The sequence below is a fragment of the Halichoerus grypus genome, chromosome 5 (assembly GCF_964656455.1).
Source record: "Halichoerus grypus chromosome 5, mHalGry1.hap1.1, whole genome shotgun sequence".
Classification (NCBI taxonomy): Eukaryota; Metazoa; Chordata; class Mammalia; order Carnivora; family Phocidae; genus Halichoerus; species Halichoerus grypus.
In genome coordinates this window covers 91,235,494-91,253,198 of record NC_135716.1, presented here as the reverse complement: position 1 = coordinate 91,253,198, position 17,705 = coordinate 91,235,494, and the positions used below count along the sequence as shown (strand labels likewise).

Sequence of the window (17,705 nt, the reverse complement as noted above, 5' to 3'; positions counted from 1 at the left end):
GCAAGATGAGGCTGGAGAGCTACCCACCAGATCCCACAGCTGGGGAGGGGGGTCCCTGGTAACCTTGACAAGCCTGATTGAAGTGGGTTCAAGAAAGGAGGAGAGGAGTCAGAAAAAAGGAAGTACAGATCATTTCTTTTGAGAAACTTTTCCATTAAAGATAGTGGAAAAATGAGACAAGAGCTAGATGGGGAAGTGAATAAAGAGTATTTTGTTTTTTTGAAGATATGGGAAATGACAGTCTGTTTGTATGACGTAGCAGAGTGGTAAATGCTGATGATGCAGGAGAGAGGTAGACAAGGAGTGATCTCCTTAAGTAGATGAGGGCAGCTGGGATCCCACACAGAAGCAGTGTCATAGATGGAATATTTTTGTCCTAAGACTCACATGTTGAGACCCTAACGCCCATGTGACTCTATTTGGAGACAGGACCGTGAGGAGGTGACAAAGGTTACATGAGGCCCTGAGGGTAGAAACCTACTCTGGTAGAGCTGGTGTCCTCAGAAGAAGAGGAGAGACACCAGGGCTCTTCCCAGCCATGAGAGGACACAGCGAGAAGGCAGCCGCCTGCAAACCAGGAAGAGAGCCCTCCCCAGGAGCCAAACCAGCCAGCACCTTGATCTTGGACTTTCCAGCCTCTAGAACTGTGAGAAAATAAATTTGTTTTTTTAAGTCACCCAGTCTAATTTGTTTTTTAAGCCACTGGTATTTTGTCATGGCGGCCCCAGCAGAATAAGACAAGAGGGGAGAATGGAGGTTTCAGGAGGAGCAAGGAGGGTTCACGTGCAGTCACAGGAGGGGAGGCAAAGGACATGGCTGCCAATGCAGTTGGGTGTGTAGACATGTGGCGGGAGGTTCTTCTGGATGCTTTTGTTTCAGTGACAGAGGAAGTGAGGCGAGCAGCAGAGCATGAGGACACAGGCAGGGCTGCAGGTCTAGGAAGAGAGGGGAGGAGACAGTGAGCAGACCAGGGCAATGCAGCGAGGCTGAGAGCCACTGGGAGCCCCCTGGGGGTCTGCAGTCACTAAGATGACACTCCTCAGCCTAGGGCTGTCTTTGCCTGCAGGGGTCCTTAGCAGCTCAGGTGCAGGGAGGGAATCAGCAGAGGTGACTCTGCCCAGGGTTGGGATTTGGCCAAATGAGGAGGATGAACCGCAGGGTAAAAGAGTGAAGGTAGCAGGTTGCTCTCATGATGAACATGGAGACCCAGCACGGCTCAGGGAACGAGAAGTCGCAGCGGCTGCAGGCCAGTGGGGGGCCGTGGGGTCACTGGCTTGGAGGACCTGGTGGGGCTGCAGGGTCTGTGGAGTGGGGCGCCCAGGGAGGGACGTGTAAGACGGAGAGCGGAGCAGGGACGCTTTTAACAGGGACTGTGAGGGGCTGCGGGCATTGGTGGTGGAAGGTCAGGGGCAAGACCAGGACGGTGGCTGCTGGGAAGGGAGGGAGGCAAGATGCTTGGGGCAGACCATGCCAGGGCACTGGACCTGGGGGTTCTGAAGGCACACTCAGATTCTGAAGGGAGGAGCGTTAGGAAAGAGTGATCTGGACCTAGCGCTAAAATTTTCACAGGTTGAGGAACAACAAAGATAACCAGAAAAGGGGCGTGTGGTGGTGGTGATCTGCTGGTTTGCCCATCGGAACTGAGGAAGGAGGCGTGGGCTGGAAGCAGACAGGAGCCAGGAGGACACCGGCCCTCCCTCTTGCCCAGGGTCCAAGGAGCACAGGAGAGGAAGGAACCAGCCCTTGAGAGGGCCTCAGGAAGCAGCATCCCTCGGGGAGAGTCAGGTTCCGGTGAGAACAGAAAGGTGGAGGGAACATTCATAGCAGAGAATACGAGGAATTTTGCCGTTGATGGAGGGGTCAGAAAGGGCCTTACGGAGCATCTAGAGACAACGGTCTGGAAGGCGAAGGATGTTCTGGGAGTCCCAGGCTCCCCACAGGGCCTGGAATAAAGGGTTTCACAGGATGAGCCAGACACACATTTTGATAGGAAGCTTTGCTGCCCAGAGGTGGGAGGACCAGGGAGAAGTAGGGGTGGGTCTTCCCAGCAGTACTCAGGGCGCCCAGGACCCCGCCTCATTCTTGCTGATAACCTGGGAGGGGCCCTGAGAGAGCTGCCTCACGGGGCTTTCAGCACACTTTGTCTTGGTGTGAAAAAGCAGTATTTCCTCTTTGAGGCTGAAGACTCTCATGTGGCAGGAGCTCCAGGGGTAGTGTGGGTTCAGGAGCTAAGGGCTTGGGATGTTCGTATATATGACGGCCACCTGAGGGACAGCCAGGGCCGTCTGCTTCCTCATTCAGGAGACGCTTCTGTTCTGCATTTGTATAGGACTTTACAGTTTGTTTTTGTTTTTGTTTTTGTTTTTAAAGATTTTATTTATTTATTTGACAGAGACAGAGACAGCGAGAGGGAACACAAGCAGGGGGAGCGGGAGAGGGAGAAGCAGGCTTCCCGCGGAGCAAGGAGCCCGATGCGGGGCTCGATCCCAGGACCCTGGGATCACGACCTGAGCCGAAGGCAGACGCTTAACGACTGAGCCACCCAGGTGCCCCAGGACTTTACAGTTTTTAAGAGTTCTCTGCTGTTTCCCTGCCCATGTGACAGCTAACACCAGACACCGAGTGAGTTAAGAGACCTTCATGAGACAAGTCTCCCTGCGTGTGGATGGCGGCGATCTGGTCTTAGCAAAATAAACGAAAGACCCGTGTGTCCTCGCCTCCTGTCAAGAGCAACGGACCCAGCACGCGGAACGTACTTTGTCCATCTCCTCCCTCACTCTACCACCAATCCTGCAATGAATTCTTTTCCCTCTAAAACAAAAGAGAAGCGGAGGATAGATTTTAGGAAAAAACCTTCACCTCCTGAGGTATGTGACTCAGAATATTTTTCTGACCTAAGAGGGAAAAAAAAAAAAAGCCAAACCATCTACCACTTATGTATATATTTACATATTTACAAATTTATATCTGATAGAAAATTTATAGTAAAAAATTGAGAGACAAAAGTCATCTACAGTATCTAGTCATAGATCCCAGCAGGGATAGGGTAGATACTGGTGCCGGTTGTTAGTTGATACTTCTTCCAGGAAAGAACCTTCTGGTGGAGCGCCACTTCAGATTAGAATTCCAAAATGTCCTCGAAGATGACATAAACTTGAATGGCAAATCAGATGGCTTTTTGTTCCATTATTTAAATAACTTAGTCGCTATACATTTGATTTCATCTTGTAGTACCGGTCAACTGGGGCTATTAAAAAAAAAAAGATCTCATGTTAGTAACTTGTAAAATGCAGACCAAATCACCCTCCTAGTCTAATGCGAGTAGCCCTTTTACAATAAAGCCATCAAAGCCAAGGGCTCCGGGGAGCAGAGATGGAGGGAGACTGGTCTTGGGCCCTCCTGGGATGGCAGCCGGAGGCCCACAGGAAGTAACACCTTCAGTGCGAGGCACTCGTTAACAGCCCGTTTCCTCAAACTAACTCAGTCTTTGAGTGTCATCGAACTCTCCAAAGAACAAAGCTGAGACCTTAAGGACCCTTACGTGAGCTGCTTCTCTTTGTGGCAGTTATCCGCTCCTTGCCACATGAGTCTCCTGGGGAGTTACTGGCCCTCCCTCAGCCTCTCTTCCTGATGAGTCATCTCTGCGGTGGCGACAGGACCAGCCCGGGTTAGCTCAGAGGAAATGAGCCCAGGCACAAAGCTGCAGAACTGCCTGGACACACCCCTTCAAACTGAGGTTCCCGTTCTTGCCTAGTGCCTTCCCTAGGGTCTGTACTTCAGAGGTCAGACCAGATCTGCCAGGCGCAGCCCAGACCACACCAGGGCTCCCCAAATATCTGTACCCCGTTAGTGACCAGAGATCATAAACAGTGAGCACTGGAGTCACAGGGGTTAGGTAAAAGGGAGCAAATTATGAGCTTTCCTTATTAAGAATCTAATAGGCGCCTGGGTGGCTCAGCCAGTTGGGTGTCTGCCTTTGGCTCAGGTCTTGGTCCCGGGGTCCCGGGATCAAGTCCCACATCGGGCTCCCTGCAGAGGGGAGTCTGCTTCTCCCTCTCCCTCTGCCTCTCCCCTCTGCTTGTGCTCTCTCTCAAATAAATAAATTAAACCTTAAAAAAAATAATCTAACAGTACGTGAAAATGGGTGCAGTGAATTTTTGAGGGGGATGAAGTGGGCGCTGCTTCCCAAACGTGTCCCAGCAGGCACAGGACTCCTTAGAGCAGCTCTGCAGGTGCAGGGCTCGGTGCCCTGCTGCTCCCCCCACCCCCCCGCCCCCCTGCAGGGGGCTCTCCTCCCCCACACCCACACATGTTGCACCTCCTGCCAATGAATGGGGCCTGCCTCTCCAGCTCCCCTTCAGGCTGAGACACGGCCTACAGACTGCAGATCTTTCTTCCCACAGAAACAGGGTTCTCTGCTCCCTTTTTAACCTGGGTGACTTTGTGACCTGTTTTCTAGGCATTTACACAAAAACAGAGACTACCAGCACTCCCGGAAATTGTCGACATTGGCCTTTGTGGGTGAAAGGTGTGATGTCATGTCCATTTTTCTCTCAGCTATCTGAAATCTACTGGCTGTCCTTGGATATTTTCTGATTGGGTCTAGCTCTTTCAGACACTGTCCTCACAGAAATGTGACAATTTGGCCTTTGTTCCTGGTTATGCGTGTCCCCTCCCCCACTGCTCTTCCAACCCTTCCCCCCTCCACCATATATGTAAACTCTTTTAATAATTGAGTTTAAGGAAGTCCCACTGCAGCCACAGTGGGCTCTTTAAATTTAAAAATTATTATTAAATAGGTAGTAAATACACAAAGTACAAAATCTGAAGAGTAAACAAAAATACACCAAGAAATGTGAGCTCCCACACCCAGCCCCAAGCTACCTAGGTTTCTCCCCAGGATGTCACCCTCAGATGTCATTTTTACCTTCCTAGACTCATTATCCCAAAGCAGTGCTTTTCATGCTTTTTGGAACTCTCCTGCTCAAGAGCCTGCAATGGCTCCCTATTCCCATATCATTCCATCTTCATGCCCCTGACTTCACTCTTCTGCCACTTGCTCACCTTGATGCTACGTAGGCCAATCTCTCCGTCAAATAAACCACGAGGGTTTAGCTCCCCTCCATGTCTTTGCCTCTGCTGCTTCTCCTGGCTGGAATGCCTTTTCCACTCCACCCCTGCTCTGAAGATCCAGCTCCCATCCTCCCCCGCTCGGAGTCTTCATGATGATTCTGGCCTCTTCACCTCCCCTCGGCTGGCTGCCCAGCCCTGACCATCCCCACCACACATTCTGGCCCATTACCCCGTGCCTCCGCCCTTCTAACTGTTTATGTTCTCGTCCTCTCTCTCCAGTGTGCCCACAAGCTGCTCCAGGGTGGGAGCCCTAACGTATCCCTTCTCTGAATCCCACACAATGTCAGGCCTCCCTGGGAACATGATCTCAAGCCATCAGCTAACACAGTGCCTGACCTCACTGCAGTAACCTCCGTGAAAGCGAGCAGCCGGCGAGGGCATGAGCTCTGGGATGCTCCATCACCTCTGGCTCACAGCCTGCCTTGCATGACGTCGGCAGTCATGCTTCTGATGGCACTCCTCCGCTGTCACCAGCTGGGTCTCAGCAGAGGCCCATCGGGAATCTCGCCCTGCCCTGGCACTCATGCTTACTGCCGCCAATCTGTAATAGCCACCGTGTCATCTTTCTCTCCCACTTCCCTGCTGGCACACCTGTTCCTCACCTCACCTACTGTTGCTCACCCCCTCTCCAGCCCCCTCCGCATGGCCTCCTGCCACCGCCGGCCTCCCTGGTAACCTGGGCGTGTCCCGGCCAGCAGCTGGGGAGAAAGGGACCCTCTGAGTCCCCGGGCCCCGTGGCACGCAGGTGCTCCCTGCTGCGCAGAGGCCCGTCCTCATTCCCACCCCAACCGCTGACCCCATGGCTTTCTTGAAAATCAGCAACTCACTCAACAAAGCCAAAGGTCTTGACCACCCGCCCTCCTCCTTAGCCTCTCCTCCCCTTTAGTACGCAGCCACCTCCCTGAGGGTCTCTAGCAGGGGGCCACCCTGGCTCTCCTCCTGGACTTGTCCCACCCCGGCTCCTCCACTCTGCCCATCACCCGAGGGCCTTGGGCTTGGCTTTCTTGGTGACCTCAGATGCTCAGAGCATCAGTTACTGTCCTGATGAAGATGCTGTAGCTCCAGCCACAGCCCCTAAAGCCACTTCTGCAGTTATGCGCCGGACCTAGGACCCAAGTAATGCGCCCACCCCACACTCAGCCCGTCACAGCACAGACCCAGCTTCCCAAGCCAGAGCCGCGCCCGACTCCTCCGTATGCCTGGTGGGGACACCATCTTCCAGGCACCAAGCGTCGGAATTCCTGCCACTTCTGGCCGCTTTCCTGGATAATAATAATATTCATAACCATAATAGCACAGTAACATTTATTAAGCCCCATTCTGAGCCAGTCACTGTTCAAAGCATTTTATTTTTATTAACCTGTTTATACATGTTGCTATTTCTATGCTATTATTACCTACACTATTATTTCTCTACTCTTGTTATGCCCATTCTCCACAGAAGACAACTGAGGCACAGAGAGTTGAAGTGACTCATCCGAGGCCCGTGAGAGATGAGCTGGCAGGGAACCCCCACCCTCCCCCCGCCCCCGCTGCAGGGAGCCCGCCCTCTCAGCTGGAATGTTCGTTAATATGACCACCACACTTCCTCCCGCACCTAGCCCTCACGGCCACCCTGCCACAACCACCACGATTCAGGACCTCTCTGCTTGGTTGCACTGTTTCATTGTTCACCAACCAGTGTCCCCTTCTTCAGCCTCTTGTCTGTTAATTCCCCATATGCTTTGTCTAACGCAGAGCTCTGCTCAGAAATCCTCAGTGGTTTCCCAGAAAAAAATGACACAAGCCTCTTGGCAACTCTCTCTCAGTATCTTGGCATGGCCGAGCCTGCCAGTTCAGCCCCAGCTCCCTCTATTCACCGATATCTGCTGCCCCAAAGAGGATGACTCTTCACTCCCTATCCCGCCCTTTACAGCCCTGAGCCTTTACTCTTCCCATCACCCCCTAAAACCCAGCTCCTGGGCCCTTGCCTCCTGACTGCCAAGGACGTGGTGGGGGACAGGGATCCTTCTGGAGCCTCCACAGCCTCCTTAGTCAGCACTGCTGCTCCTAACAGTGTCTGGATCCTAGCTTTTGTTTGTGATACAGGCCCAGCTCTGACCCTGGCTCCCGAAGTGAACCCAATCCTTGGTCCAGTTCTCCCGGGATGGGAGATGGAGGCTAACAGTATAACCCTCGGAGTCTGAAGACCCTGATTTGAATCCCAGCTCGACTGCTTCTTAGCAATGGGACCTGACTTCTCATAGTCACTGTCTCTAAGCAAGTGGTAATGACACCCCTGTGCGAGGCCCATCGTGAGGGTGTGAGGAGGTGCTACACGGAAAGTGCCGAGCCCAGCGCTGATGCTACATATTCCCATTCAAGACAAGTGACAGATAGACAGATGGTCCCTAAGGAAGAGGCGCTCTACATCAGGGCTGTCCTGGTTCTGCTACGTGATACGTAACTTACCCACCGTACAGTCTACAGGGTACTTACTCGGTTCTCTCTGTGTTTCTGCCACATTTCAGACAACCTACAAACGAAGGAATTTTCAACTCAGTTAAAGGACTGAAAAGCAAAGCTGAAATCTGCAGTTACAGCCTGCCTGATGGGAGACCTGAATCTGGAACACTCTAAACCACACCCGTCAAGTTGGTCTTCCTGCTCTTCCAAATGCTTAAGTTAAACTAACTACAGAGGGGGTCCAAAGAGGTGTTCTAAAACTGCTCATCAGATGACAGAAAAAGAAAACCAAACACTGAACAACAATGGCTATTTCTACAGCAGCTCATGCATAAGGCTAAAGATGTAGGGCAGGCTCGGACGGCGTGGGCCAGCACTGCCCAGGAATATGTGAGCCACAGGGGTAATTTAACAATTTTAGCAGTCACCTTACAAAGGAAAAAGAACTGGGTGAAATTCATTTTCAAAATGTTTTAATTTTGAAATTAATTTTAATGTTTAATTTTGACACTTTAATAATTTTCAAAATACTTTATTAAGCCCAACGTGTCAAAAATATTATCATTTTAACATGCAATCAAAATTAAACATTACTAATGAGATATTTTGCAGCCCTTTTCAAGTATTAAGTCTTATAAATCCAGTGTGTAATTTCTATTTCAGCACATCTGTTTGGACCCCCACGTTTCAAGGGTTCAACGGCCGCAGGTGGCTCATGGCTACCATTTTGGACAGCGCCGTTTTGGACATTAAGATATGGCTTCCACACACGTACCCATCAGTGTCCTCCCGTAAAAGGCATCAGCCCTCGTCTGGAGCCAGACTAGCGGTCCAGCAGCCTAGTCCACAGGCTCGACTGAACCTACCTCGGTGTCTGTCAACTACAACTCACCGCGGCAGCTGCTTTCCCCTGTCCCCCTCAGAAGGCTCCGTGCCAAATGCCTCACCCTTTCCCAAGTTATGGCTTTACGATTGTGAAGCTGGCTGAAGTCATTCTTTTCAAGACAATTTTTTTCTTCAAGTTATACAGAGCTACCAGTACTGCCCATGGGAGTAACCTTCTCTCCACTGAGTGAACTTTTTTTTAAAAGCTAAATCAACCGACTGTTTTGGAATTACCTGGGCACTCAGTACCACCTTTTTTTGGTTCAGGTATTCTGGTGACAGGCCCACAAGAACTCTGAGTGGAAAATGATTTTGGTTTCTGGGGACCTATCTGTTATGGAGACAATTAACAATGATGCTGCTATTTGGGGATTAAAAATAATTATTTACAAGAACATTTGAGTTGCCCCAATATTTTACTCATTGGTAATGAAGCCTCAAAACTTTCTTCAGCTGATTTTTCTATCTTATTTAGAGGAGTCAACCGACTTGTAATCTACTACCTAGGGATCTTTGTGGTATTTGCAACCTATAATACGGACACAGTATCCCTGAGACTCCATATTCTAGTGGCAATGTGCAAACAGTAGTCTAGGACAGCAATGACGGACAGAACTTTCTGCGATGATGGAATTCTTCTCTATCTGGTCTGGTCCGTCCCATTACGGTAGCCGCTGGCTCTCTGTGGCTACCGAGCACTTCATATGTGGATAGTTCAAATGAAGAAAGAAATTTTAAATTAAATTTAATGAATTTGATTTTATATTTAAACCACTCCACGTGGCCACTGCCTACGGTACTGAGCAGTGCAGGTCTAGGGAACCTGAAATCTAAGTTGGTCCAAGACGTGAATGTGAAATGACATGGGTCCTACACACCATCACGTGGCTGAAAGCTGACTCTTCCGCATTCCCTGTGGCAGTGACAAATCAGTCTTGCAAAGAGCCTTCTGGAGAAAGCGGATATGGAAAGTGTCAGGGCTGCAAGAACATCTGGTCTTCACATTTACAGCCTGGATCCTGGTCTGTGTCCCCTGGGGCTTGAGGAGGGGCTTCTTGTCCCAGGAAAGAACAGGATGGGAGGCAGGTTACTCATTCTCCAGGGCACATGGGCTGCCTTCCAGGCTGGCCCACATCTCTAAGGAAGCAAGGATGGCTCAGGAAGGCAGTGCAGGTAATACCAGGTCATTATGACCCACTCCAAGTCACCAAACCCCAACAACAGCTGCCTTTTCCCCGGGACCTCCTTTTGGGCTAGAAGACGTGGAAAGTACGGCCCTGGCAGCCAAGAGCAAGCGGTCTTTTGCAAAATCCAGCTTGGAGACCAGAGATATAATATCTGCTGAAGCAGACCACAAGTAGAAGGAGGCCGGGGAACATCCGTCTGTGTTTCCACGTCTGTAAAGCCCCCTATGGCCTGAGGATTCCTTCCGCCCTTAAGATCATGCAAAATCTTGGCAAACCTGGCAGACCCAGCAACCTCGAACAACAAGGAACACAAAACGAAACAAAAGGCTTGGTTTTCTTCCAAACGCTTAAAATTCCGAACTTTGCTTTAGTCTCTAAACTATCAATTTTCTGGCCTTTGAAAACCCAATTCGAGTTTGAAAACTTATTTTGTTGAAAGAAAGTATACATACCTTTTCTAAACAGCAAAAAAAATGCCACTCCTGCTACGAGGACTACTGCTGGTAAAATCACAAAATTGTGCCTTGACGGCCCTGTAAAAAAAAAAAAAAAAAAAAAAAAAAAAGGAAGCCAGTGAGAAAGAAACAGCCAGACTGATCAAAACAGAGATCCAGGTGACTCTCCTTATTTGCAGATTCCATATCTGCAATCTACCTACTTGCTAAAATATATGTGTCCTCCCCACGTCAATGCTCACAGCATGTTCACGGTCCCTAGAGGACACGTGCAGCAGGATGGTGAAAAATCTGATTGCTAGTGATCAAAAACCTCCCAAAAAACAAGAGTCCAGGGCCTGATGGATTCCCTGGGGAATTCTACCAAACATTCAAAAAAGAAATAACACCTATTCTACTGAAGCTGTTTCAAAAAATACAAACAGAAGGAAAATTTCCAGATTCATTCTATGAGGCCAGCATTACCTTAATCCCCAAACCAGGCAAGACCCCATCAAAAAGGAGAATTTCAGACCGATATCCCCGATGAATATGGATTCCAAAATGCTCAACAAAATCCTAGCTAATAGGATCCAACAATACATTAAAAGGTTCATCCACCATGACCAGGTGGGATTTATCCCCGGGATGCAAGGGTGGTTCCACATTCGCAAATCAATCAATGTGATAGAACACATTAATAAGAGGAGGGAGAAGAACCATATGGTCCTCTCGATGCAGAAAAAGCATTTGACAAAATACAACATCCTTTCCTGATTAAAACTCTTCAGAGTATAGGGATAGAGGGAACATTCCTCAAGTTCGTAAAATCCATCTATGAAAAACCCACAGCGAATATCCTCCTCAATGGGGAAAAGCTGAGAGCCTTTCCCTTAAGATCAGGAACACGTCAAGGATGCCCACTCTCACCACTATTGTTCAACATAGTACTAGAAGTCCTGGCAACAGCAATCAGACACAAAAAGAAATAAAAGGTATTCAAATTGGCAAAGAAGAAGTCAAACTCTCTCTTTTCACAGACGACATGATACTTTATGTGGAAAACCCAAAAGACTCCACCCCCAAATTACTAGAACTCATCCAGCAATTCAGTAATGTGGCAGGATACAAAATCAATGCACAGAAATCAGTTGCTTTCTTATACACTAACAACACAACTGTAGAAAGAGAAATTAGAGAAACGATTCCATTTACAATAGCACCAAAAACCATAAGATACCTCAGAATAAACCTAACCAAAGAGGTAAAGGATCTATACTCTAGGAACTACAGAACACTCATGAAAGAAATTGAAGAAGACACAAAAAGATGGAAAAATATGCCATGCTCATGGATCGGAAGAATAAACATTGTTAAAATGCCTATGCTACCCAGAGCAATCTATACCTTCAATGCCATCCCGATCAAAATTCCAATGACATTTTTCAAAGTGCTGGAACAAACAATCCTAAAATTTGTATGGAAACAGAAAAGATCCCGAATCGCCAAGGAAATGTTGAAAAAGAAAAACAAAGTTGGGGGCATCATGTTGCCCAATTTCAAGCTATATTACAAAGCTGTGATCACCAAGACAGCATGGTACTGGCACAAAAACAGACATATAGACCAATGGAACAGAATCGAGAGCCCAGATATGGGCCCTCAACTCTATGGTCAAAAAATCTTTGACAAAGCAGGAAAAAACATGCAATGGAAAAAAGACAGTCTCTTCAATAAATGGTGCTGGGAAAATTGGACAGCCACATGCAGAAGAATGAAACTCGACCATTCTCTAACACCATTCACAAAGATAAACTCAAAGTGGATGAAAGACCTCAATGTGAGACAGGAATCCATCAAAATCCTAGAGGAGAACATAGGCAGTAACCTCTTTGACATCGCCCACAGCAACTTCTTTCAAGATACATCTCCGAAAGCTAGTGAAACAAAAGCAAAAATGAACTTTTGGGACTTCATCAAGATAAAAAGCTTCTGCACAGCAAAGGAAACAGTCAACAAAACAAAGAGGCAACCCACAGAATGGGAGAAGATATTTGCAAATGACACTACAGATAAAGGGCTGGTATCCAAGATCTATAAAGAACTTCTCAAACTCAACACCCAAAAAACAAATAATCAAGTCAAAAAATGGGCAGAAGATATGAAAAGACACTTCTCTGAAGAAGACATACAAATGGCTAACAGACACATGAAAAAAATGTTCATCATCATTAGCCATCAGGGAAATTCGAATCAAAACCACATTGAGATACCACCTTACACCAGTTAGAATGGCAAAAATGGACAGGGAAAGAAACAACAAATGTTGGAGAGGTTGTGGAGAAAGGGGAACCCTCTTACACTGTTGGTGGGAATGCAAGTTGGTACAGCCACTTTGGAAAACAGTGTGGAGGTGCCTCAAAAATTTAAAAATAGAGCTACGCTATGACCCAGCAATTGCACTCCTGGGTATGTACCCCAAAGACACAGATGTAGTGAAAAGAAGGGCCATATGCACCCCAGTGTTCATAGCAGCAATGTCCACAATAGCCAAACTGTGGAAAGAGCTGAGATGCCCTTCAACAGATGAATGGATAAAGAAGATGGGGTCCATATATACAATGGAATATTACTCAACCATCAGAAAGGATGAATACCCAACTTTTACATCAACATGGATGGGACTGGAGGAGATTATGCTAAGTGAAATAAGTCAAACACAGAAAGTCAATTATCATATGGTTTCACTTATTTGTGGAACACAGAAAGTCAATTATCATATGGTTTCACTTATTTGTGGAACATTTGTGGAATAGCATGGAGGACATTAGGAGAAGGAAGGGAAAAATGAAGGGAGGGAAATCGGAGGCAGAGATGAACCATGAGAGACTATGGACTCTGAGAAACAAACAGGGTTTTAGAGGGGAGGGGAGAGGGGGGATTGGTTAGCCCGCTGATGGGTATTAAGGAGGGCACGTACTGCATGGAGCACTGGGTGTTATACGAAAACAATGGATCATGGATCACCACATCAAAAACTAATGATGTACTGTATGGTGACTAACATAACAAAATAAAATTAAAAAAAAAAAAACTGATTGCTAGGTGCGCACGTCCCCAGCTGAGGCCAAACAAGGCAACGCTCTTGTTCTTGAGTCCTCTCCTCTAATGTAAGCAAATGTCCTATTCCTGGTCTGTGTACTGCCACACTTTTGTCGCTTTTTGTTGGCTATTTCATTGTCTAAAATAGCCCCAAACACAGTGCCAAAGTGCTGTGTAGCGTTCCTAATTGCAAGAAGGCTGGGATGTGCCTTTCAGAGAAAATGTGTGTGTTAGATACGCTTCATCTAGGCGTAAGTCATGGTGCTGTTGGCCGGGAGTCCAATGTTCATGAATCAACAATACATATATAATAAGGAGTCTTTACATAGAAACACACACAAAACAAGGTTATTTATTGATTTTTTGCCAAAAATGTGACCAGAAGCTTGCAGGAACCTAACCCTGCATGTCCCAGGAGCAACATTCAGTATTCACTAATTCCGTATTCACGGTGACTTTATGACACACGACTACCACAAATCAAGAGAACCGACTGTATTTATAAATAAACTTACCCGCACAAGGTTGATACATAGCAAGCCCAGTGTTATTTATTAAAAGATGCAAATATTACACTAGAAGTGTTGTTCTCAGCTAGCCCACACTACCTGTGGAAGCTGAACTTAGCAGCGTGTGTCTGGTAGGGCAATTTGGCAGTAGCGTTACAAGTGCTCAGTAAAAACGTCTGCCATAAAGCAGCCAGACGCTGTGCTGGGTGACACGCCCATAGTCTCACTGAACCATTACAACACTCAGAGAGTGCTTTAACCTCTTGGTGCCTCGGCTTCCTCAAGGGGTAACTGTAAATGGGATTGATAAATATGCCTATCTCACAGGGCAGTCGTGAGCATCAGCTGAGTTAACACCCTTGAGGACAGCTATTAGCTATCACCATCAAGCTACTGGGGAGCTGCCCACTGGTATCTCTACTAACATCCTTTGACCCCGCAAGTCCATTTCTAAGATGTTAACCTACAGAAACCATCAGGGATGTGCCCTTCCCCTCCCTCCAAAAAAAGGCACAAAGATATTTACCGCAGCTTTCCTGACAGTATCAAAAAGCTAAAACAACCTACGTGTCCTCAACGGAAAAGGAAGACATGTTTATAAGGTGGACTCCATCCAGCTACTAAAAATACAAAGGCAGAATACTTAAGCATATGGCAAAACAATCACAATGCCCTGCTAAGGGAAGGATGGGGTCACCAACGGCAAACACTGAGGGTTAAAAGAAAAAGGGAGAGGCTGGGGAGGGGAGAGAGAAAGTGAATGAACAAATGAGAATGAGAATGTGAACACACACCCTTTCCTCTTATTGGGAACACAGGTGGGTTAGGACAAACGGGAAGTTTGATCCCACCTGTATGATGTGAGAAGCCCCTGGCCAGAAACTGCTAGTTAGCTCCCTGTAACGCCCCCTCTCCATTCGCCTCTCTTTAGGAACAGAATCCAGATTTTCAGCTGGGCATACTATCACTCCACTCAAACATTAATTCCTCAGCCTTTCTTGCAGCTAGGTTTGACCACGTGACTAAGTGTTGGACACTGAGCTGAAGGAAGGGTTGTGTGGGATTTCTCCAAAGTCTCCCTTTTCTGGATCCTCCTGCCTGAAATAGTGGGGAAGGCAGGAGGAACCAGGCTGCTGCTGGGTCTCTGACAACTTCATCAAGCAGCAGTATGCCCAGCGCTGCCTACCTGGGAGATATATAGATATATAGTTAATGTGAAAGAAGTCATCTACATTTTTACGCCACCGATATTTTAAAAAAAAAATTTTTTTTTTTTTAAACAGCTGAATCTAACAGTACTTGATCCAGTCCCTTCCAAAAACCTTTGTCCCAGGGATGATGCCAGATGCTGCCACCACTCTGGGAGGGCAGATACTCAGGGGAGATGACACTGACAGTAAAAGAAGTTCTTCAGTCTGCTCCTTTTCTCTTCCCTTGGCTCCTGAGATGCCACCATGCTGGAGTTTTCTTCCTGCCTCCCTGGAGGTCCTTCTCAGTCTTCTCCTCTGCTGGACGCTCATCCTCTCAACAGCCTCTAAATGCTGGAGTTCCCGAGACTCGGTCCCTGTCCCTTCTGCTCACTAGGTGGTCTTACCTAGTCCCACGGCTTTAAATGCCGACTATATGCTGATTCTGCCCACAGTTACTCCTCCCGTGCGAACGACTCACCAGACCTAGACTCGTAAATCAAAGTGCCTTACCTGACGTCTCCATCTGAAATCTAACGGGCATCTCAAACATGCCCCAAACCAAACTTCTTATATCCTCCACACACCTGCTTCTCTGCTTTCTAGTCTCAGTAAATGGTGACACTGTTCATCCAGTGGCTTGAGCCAGAAATCTGGGGGTCATTTGCACATTTCTTATTAGGGACCCTTCTCCCCCACTCAAACCATTAGGAATTCTTGGGGCTGTATTTTCAACATGTACCCTAACCTGAACCACTTCTCCCAATCTCTGCTGCTATCACGGTCTTCTGAGACACCATAACCTCTGGCTGAGACCCAGAGTTTCTAAATTGGGTGCATAAACCCCAGAGAGTACACGAAATGACCAGTGAGGTGCAAAAAAGCAAGAATCTCTACTTACATTTGCTACTTATATCAGTCTTTAAGTTTTTCCGATTTCCTCTATGTTTTTAAATGGTACAAGTTAGGGGCGGGCACCTGGGTGGCTCAGTCAATTAAGCGTCCAACTCTTGGTTTTGGCTCAGGTCATCATCTCATGGATCGTGAGATCGAGCCCCGCATTGGGCTCTGCACTCAGTAGGGAGTCTGCTTGAGATGTCCTCTCTCCTTCTCCCTCTGCCCCTCTCCCAACTTGCACATGTTCTCTCTCTCTCTCTCAAATAAATAAATAAATCTTTAAAAATAAAATAAAATGGTACAAGTTATATTCATTGTGGTAGAAGCCTCTAGTGGTCCCCATACCCAATCTCCCCATTTTCCTTTGGTAATAGAACTCCTGTGTTTTAAGTGGGTGCATGGCCAGCCAGTTAAGGAGGACATTTCCCAGCCTCCCCCAGCAGCTGTGGCCGTGAACTCAGTCTGGCCAAGCTGCTGGCACTGGAAGTGATGCATGCCGCACTGGGTGGATCTTTAAAGGGAAGGACTGTGCTCTCTCCTCTCTCTTCCCACTTGCTTTGAGGCAAATAGAGATATGAAGCCCTGTTTGACTCCAGAGAGCACAATTTTTTTTTTTTAAGATTTTATTTATTTATTTGACAGAGAAAGACACAGCAAGAGAGGGAACACAAGCAGGGGGAGTGGGAGAGGGAGAAGCAGGCTTCCCGCTGAGCAGGGAGCCCGATGCAGGACCCCAGATATAGGTCTCCTATGTCAGCACGACTCTGGGATTTATTTATTTATTTTTAAAGATTTTATTTATTTATCTGACAGAGAGAGCGCACACAGGTAGGCGGAGCGGCGGGCAGAGGCAGAGGGAGAAACAGGCTCCCCGCTGAGTGGGGAGCCCGATGTGGGGCTCGATCCCAGGACCCCGGGATCATGACCTGAGATGAAGTTAGACTGAGCCACCCAGTTGCCCCAGCACCACTCCAGGATTTAGATGACCTAAGAACTACCTAGCAATGTTTCTCAAACTTTCACAAAATCTATAATGCAATGTGAACTATTAGTTTGGGTGGGGGGAAATGTAAAAGAAAGATGAATCACCATTATTGCATAAAAAAGAGAGTTTGTTTGCAAATTAACAATCTCTTATCATCAATGAGAGGGATGTGATCAAGACAATCTTTTCTCAAGGTATCTACAGGGAAGGGCATCTTATTTGGACATTCAATTCCAATGGTAAAGGTTAAATGAAAACCTATGCAAGGGCAAAATGCTGGAAAATCTCTTAAAATATTCCATATAAATCTATAGAGGATCTTCTTCAGAAATTATTTCCTTCAAGCATTTGACTCTTGGGACACAAGAAGCTTTTCAAGATTTCAACTTGCTCGTTCATTCTGCACACAATACCTTCTTTTTCTTGTTGGTTATGTGAATCACACACAGGCCAAAGCCAAAATAGCACACTGCTTTTGTTTCTTGTTCCCATGATAAGACAACTATCTGCTAGCATGCAAACTGCATTTCCACACCTTGGATATGGTATACACCTTGGCTATTATGCAACACCCACTAAGTGGAATTAAGAAAGAAGTGTTTGCTCCAAGCATAACAATTGTCATTGACTTTGCAGCTGGCTTTCAAATCTTCTGGATAATTGTGTGACTTGCATGAAGGGTGCCTCCCTGAGTGGTACCTCTGTGGGTTTGGTCTTTTTTCTGCCTTTAGGGACCAAAACCATCAGTTAAGAACTGGAACTCATTTTGCACTTCATCTGGAAGTATTTGTTTTACCCAGGAAATCACACTGCTTAGTCTGAAAATGATAAAATGAACTTAAGGCCTCCATGTCATTATCTGAAAATTTTCAGGGTGCCTGGGTGGCTCAGTTGGTTAAGCGTCTGACTCTTGATCTCAGCTCAGGTCTTGATCTCAGGGT

General features: G+C 47.2%; 1 protein-coding gene across 3 annotated transcripts in view; it reads right to left on the bottom strand.

Moving 5' to 3' along the window:
• Positions 1-2,927: 2,927 nt before the first annotated feature.
• The window catches only part of CD58 (CD58 molecule), a 39,825-nt gene continuing 25,047 nt past the window's right edge, over positions 2,928-17,705 (bottom strand). The window contains exons 4-7 of one of the 3 annotated variants that reach the window (XR_013447960.1): positions 10,103-10,183; positions 9,342-9,600; positions 7,612-7,648; positions 2,928-3,247 (exon numbers count right to left, since the gene is read on the bottom strand). Coding sequence is in view for 2 of the 3 variants with exons in the window: in XM_036091802.2 (XP_035947695.1) it covers positions 3,238-3,247; positions 7,612-7,648; positions 10,103-10,183 (128 nt within the window). In the remaining variant the exon portion in view is untranslated. The remainder of the gene's footprint in view (positions 3,248-7,611; positions 7,649-9,341; positions 9,601-10,102; positions 10,184-17,705) is intronic. The other 2 variants (XM_036091802.2, XM_036091803.2) reach the window with 2 other exon arrangements.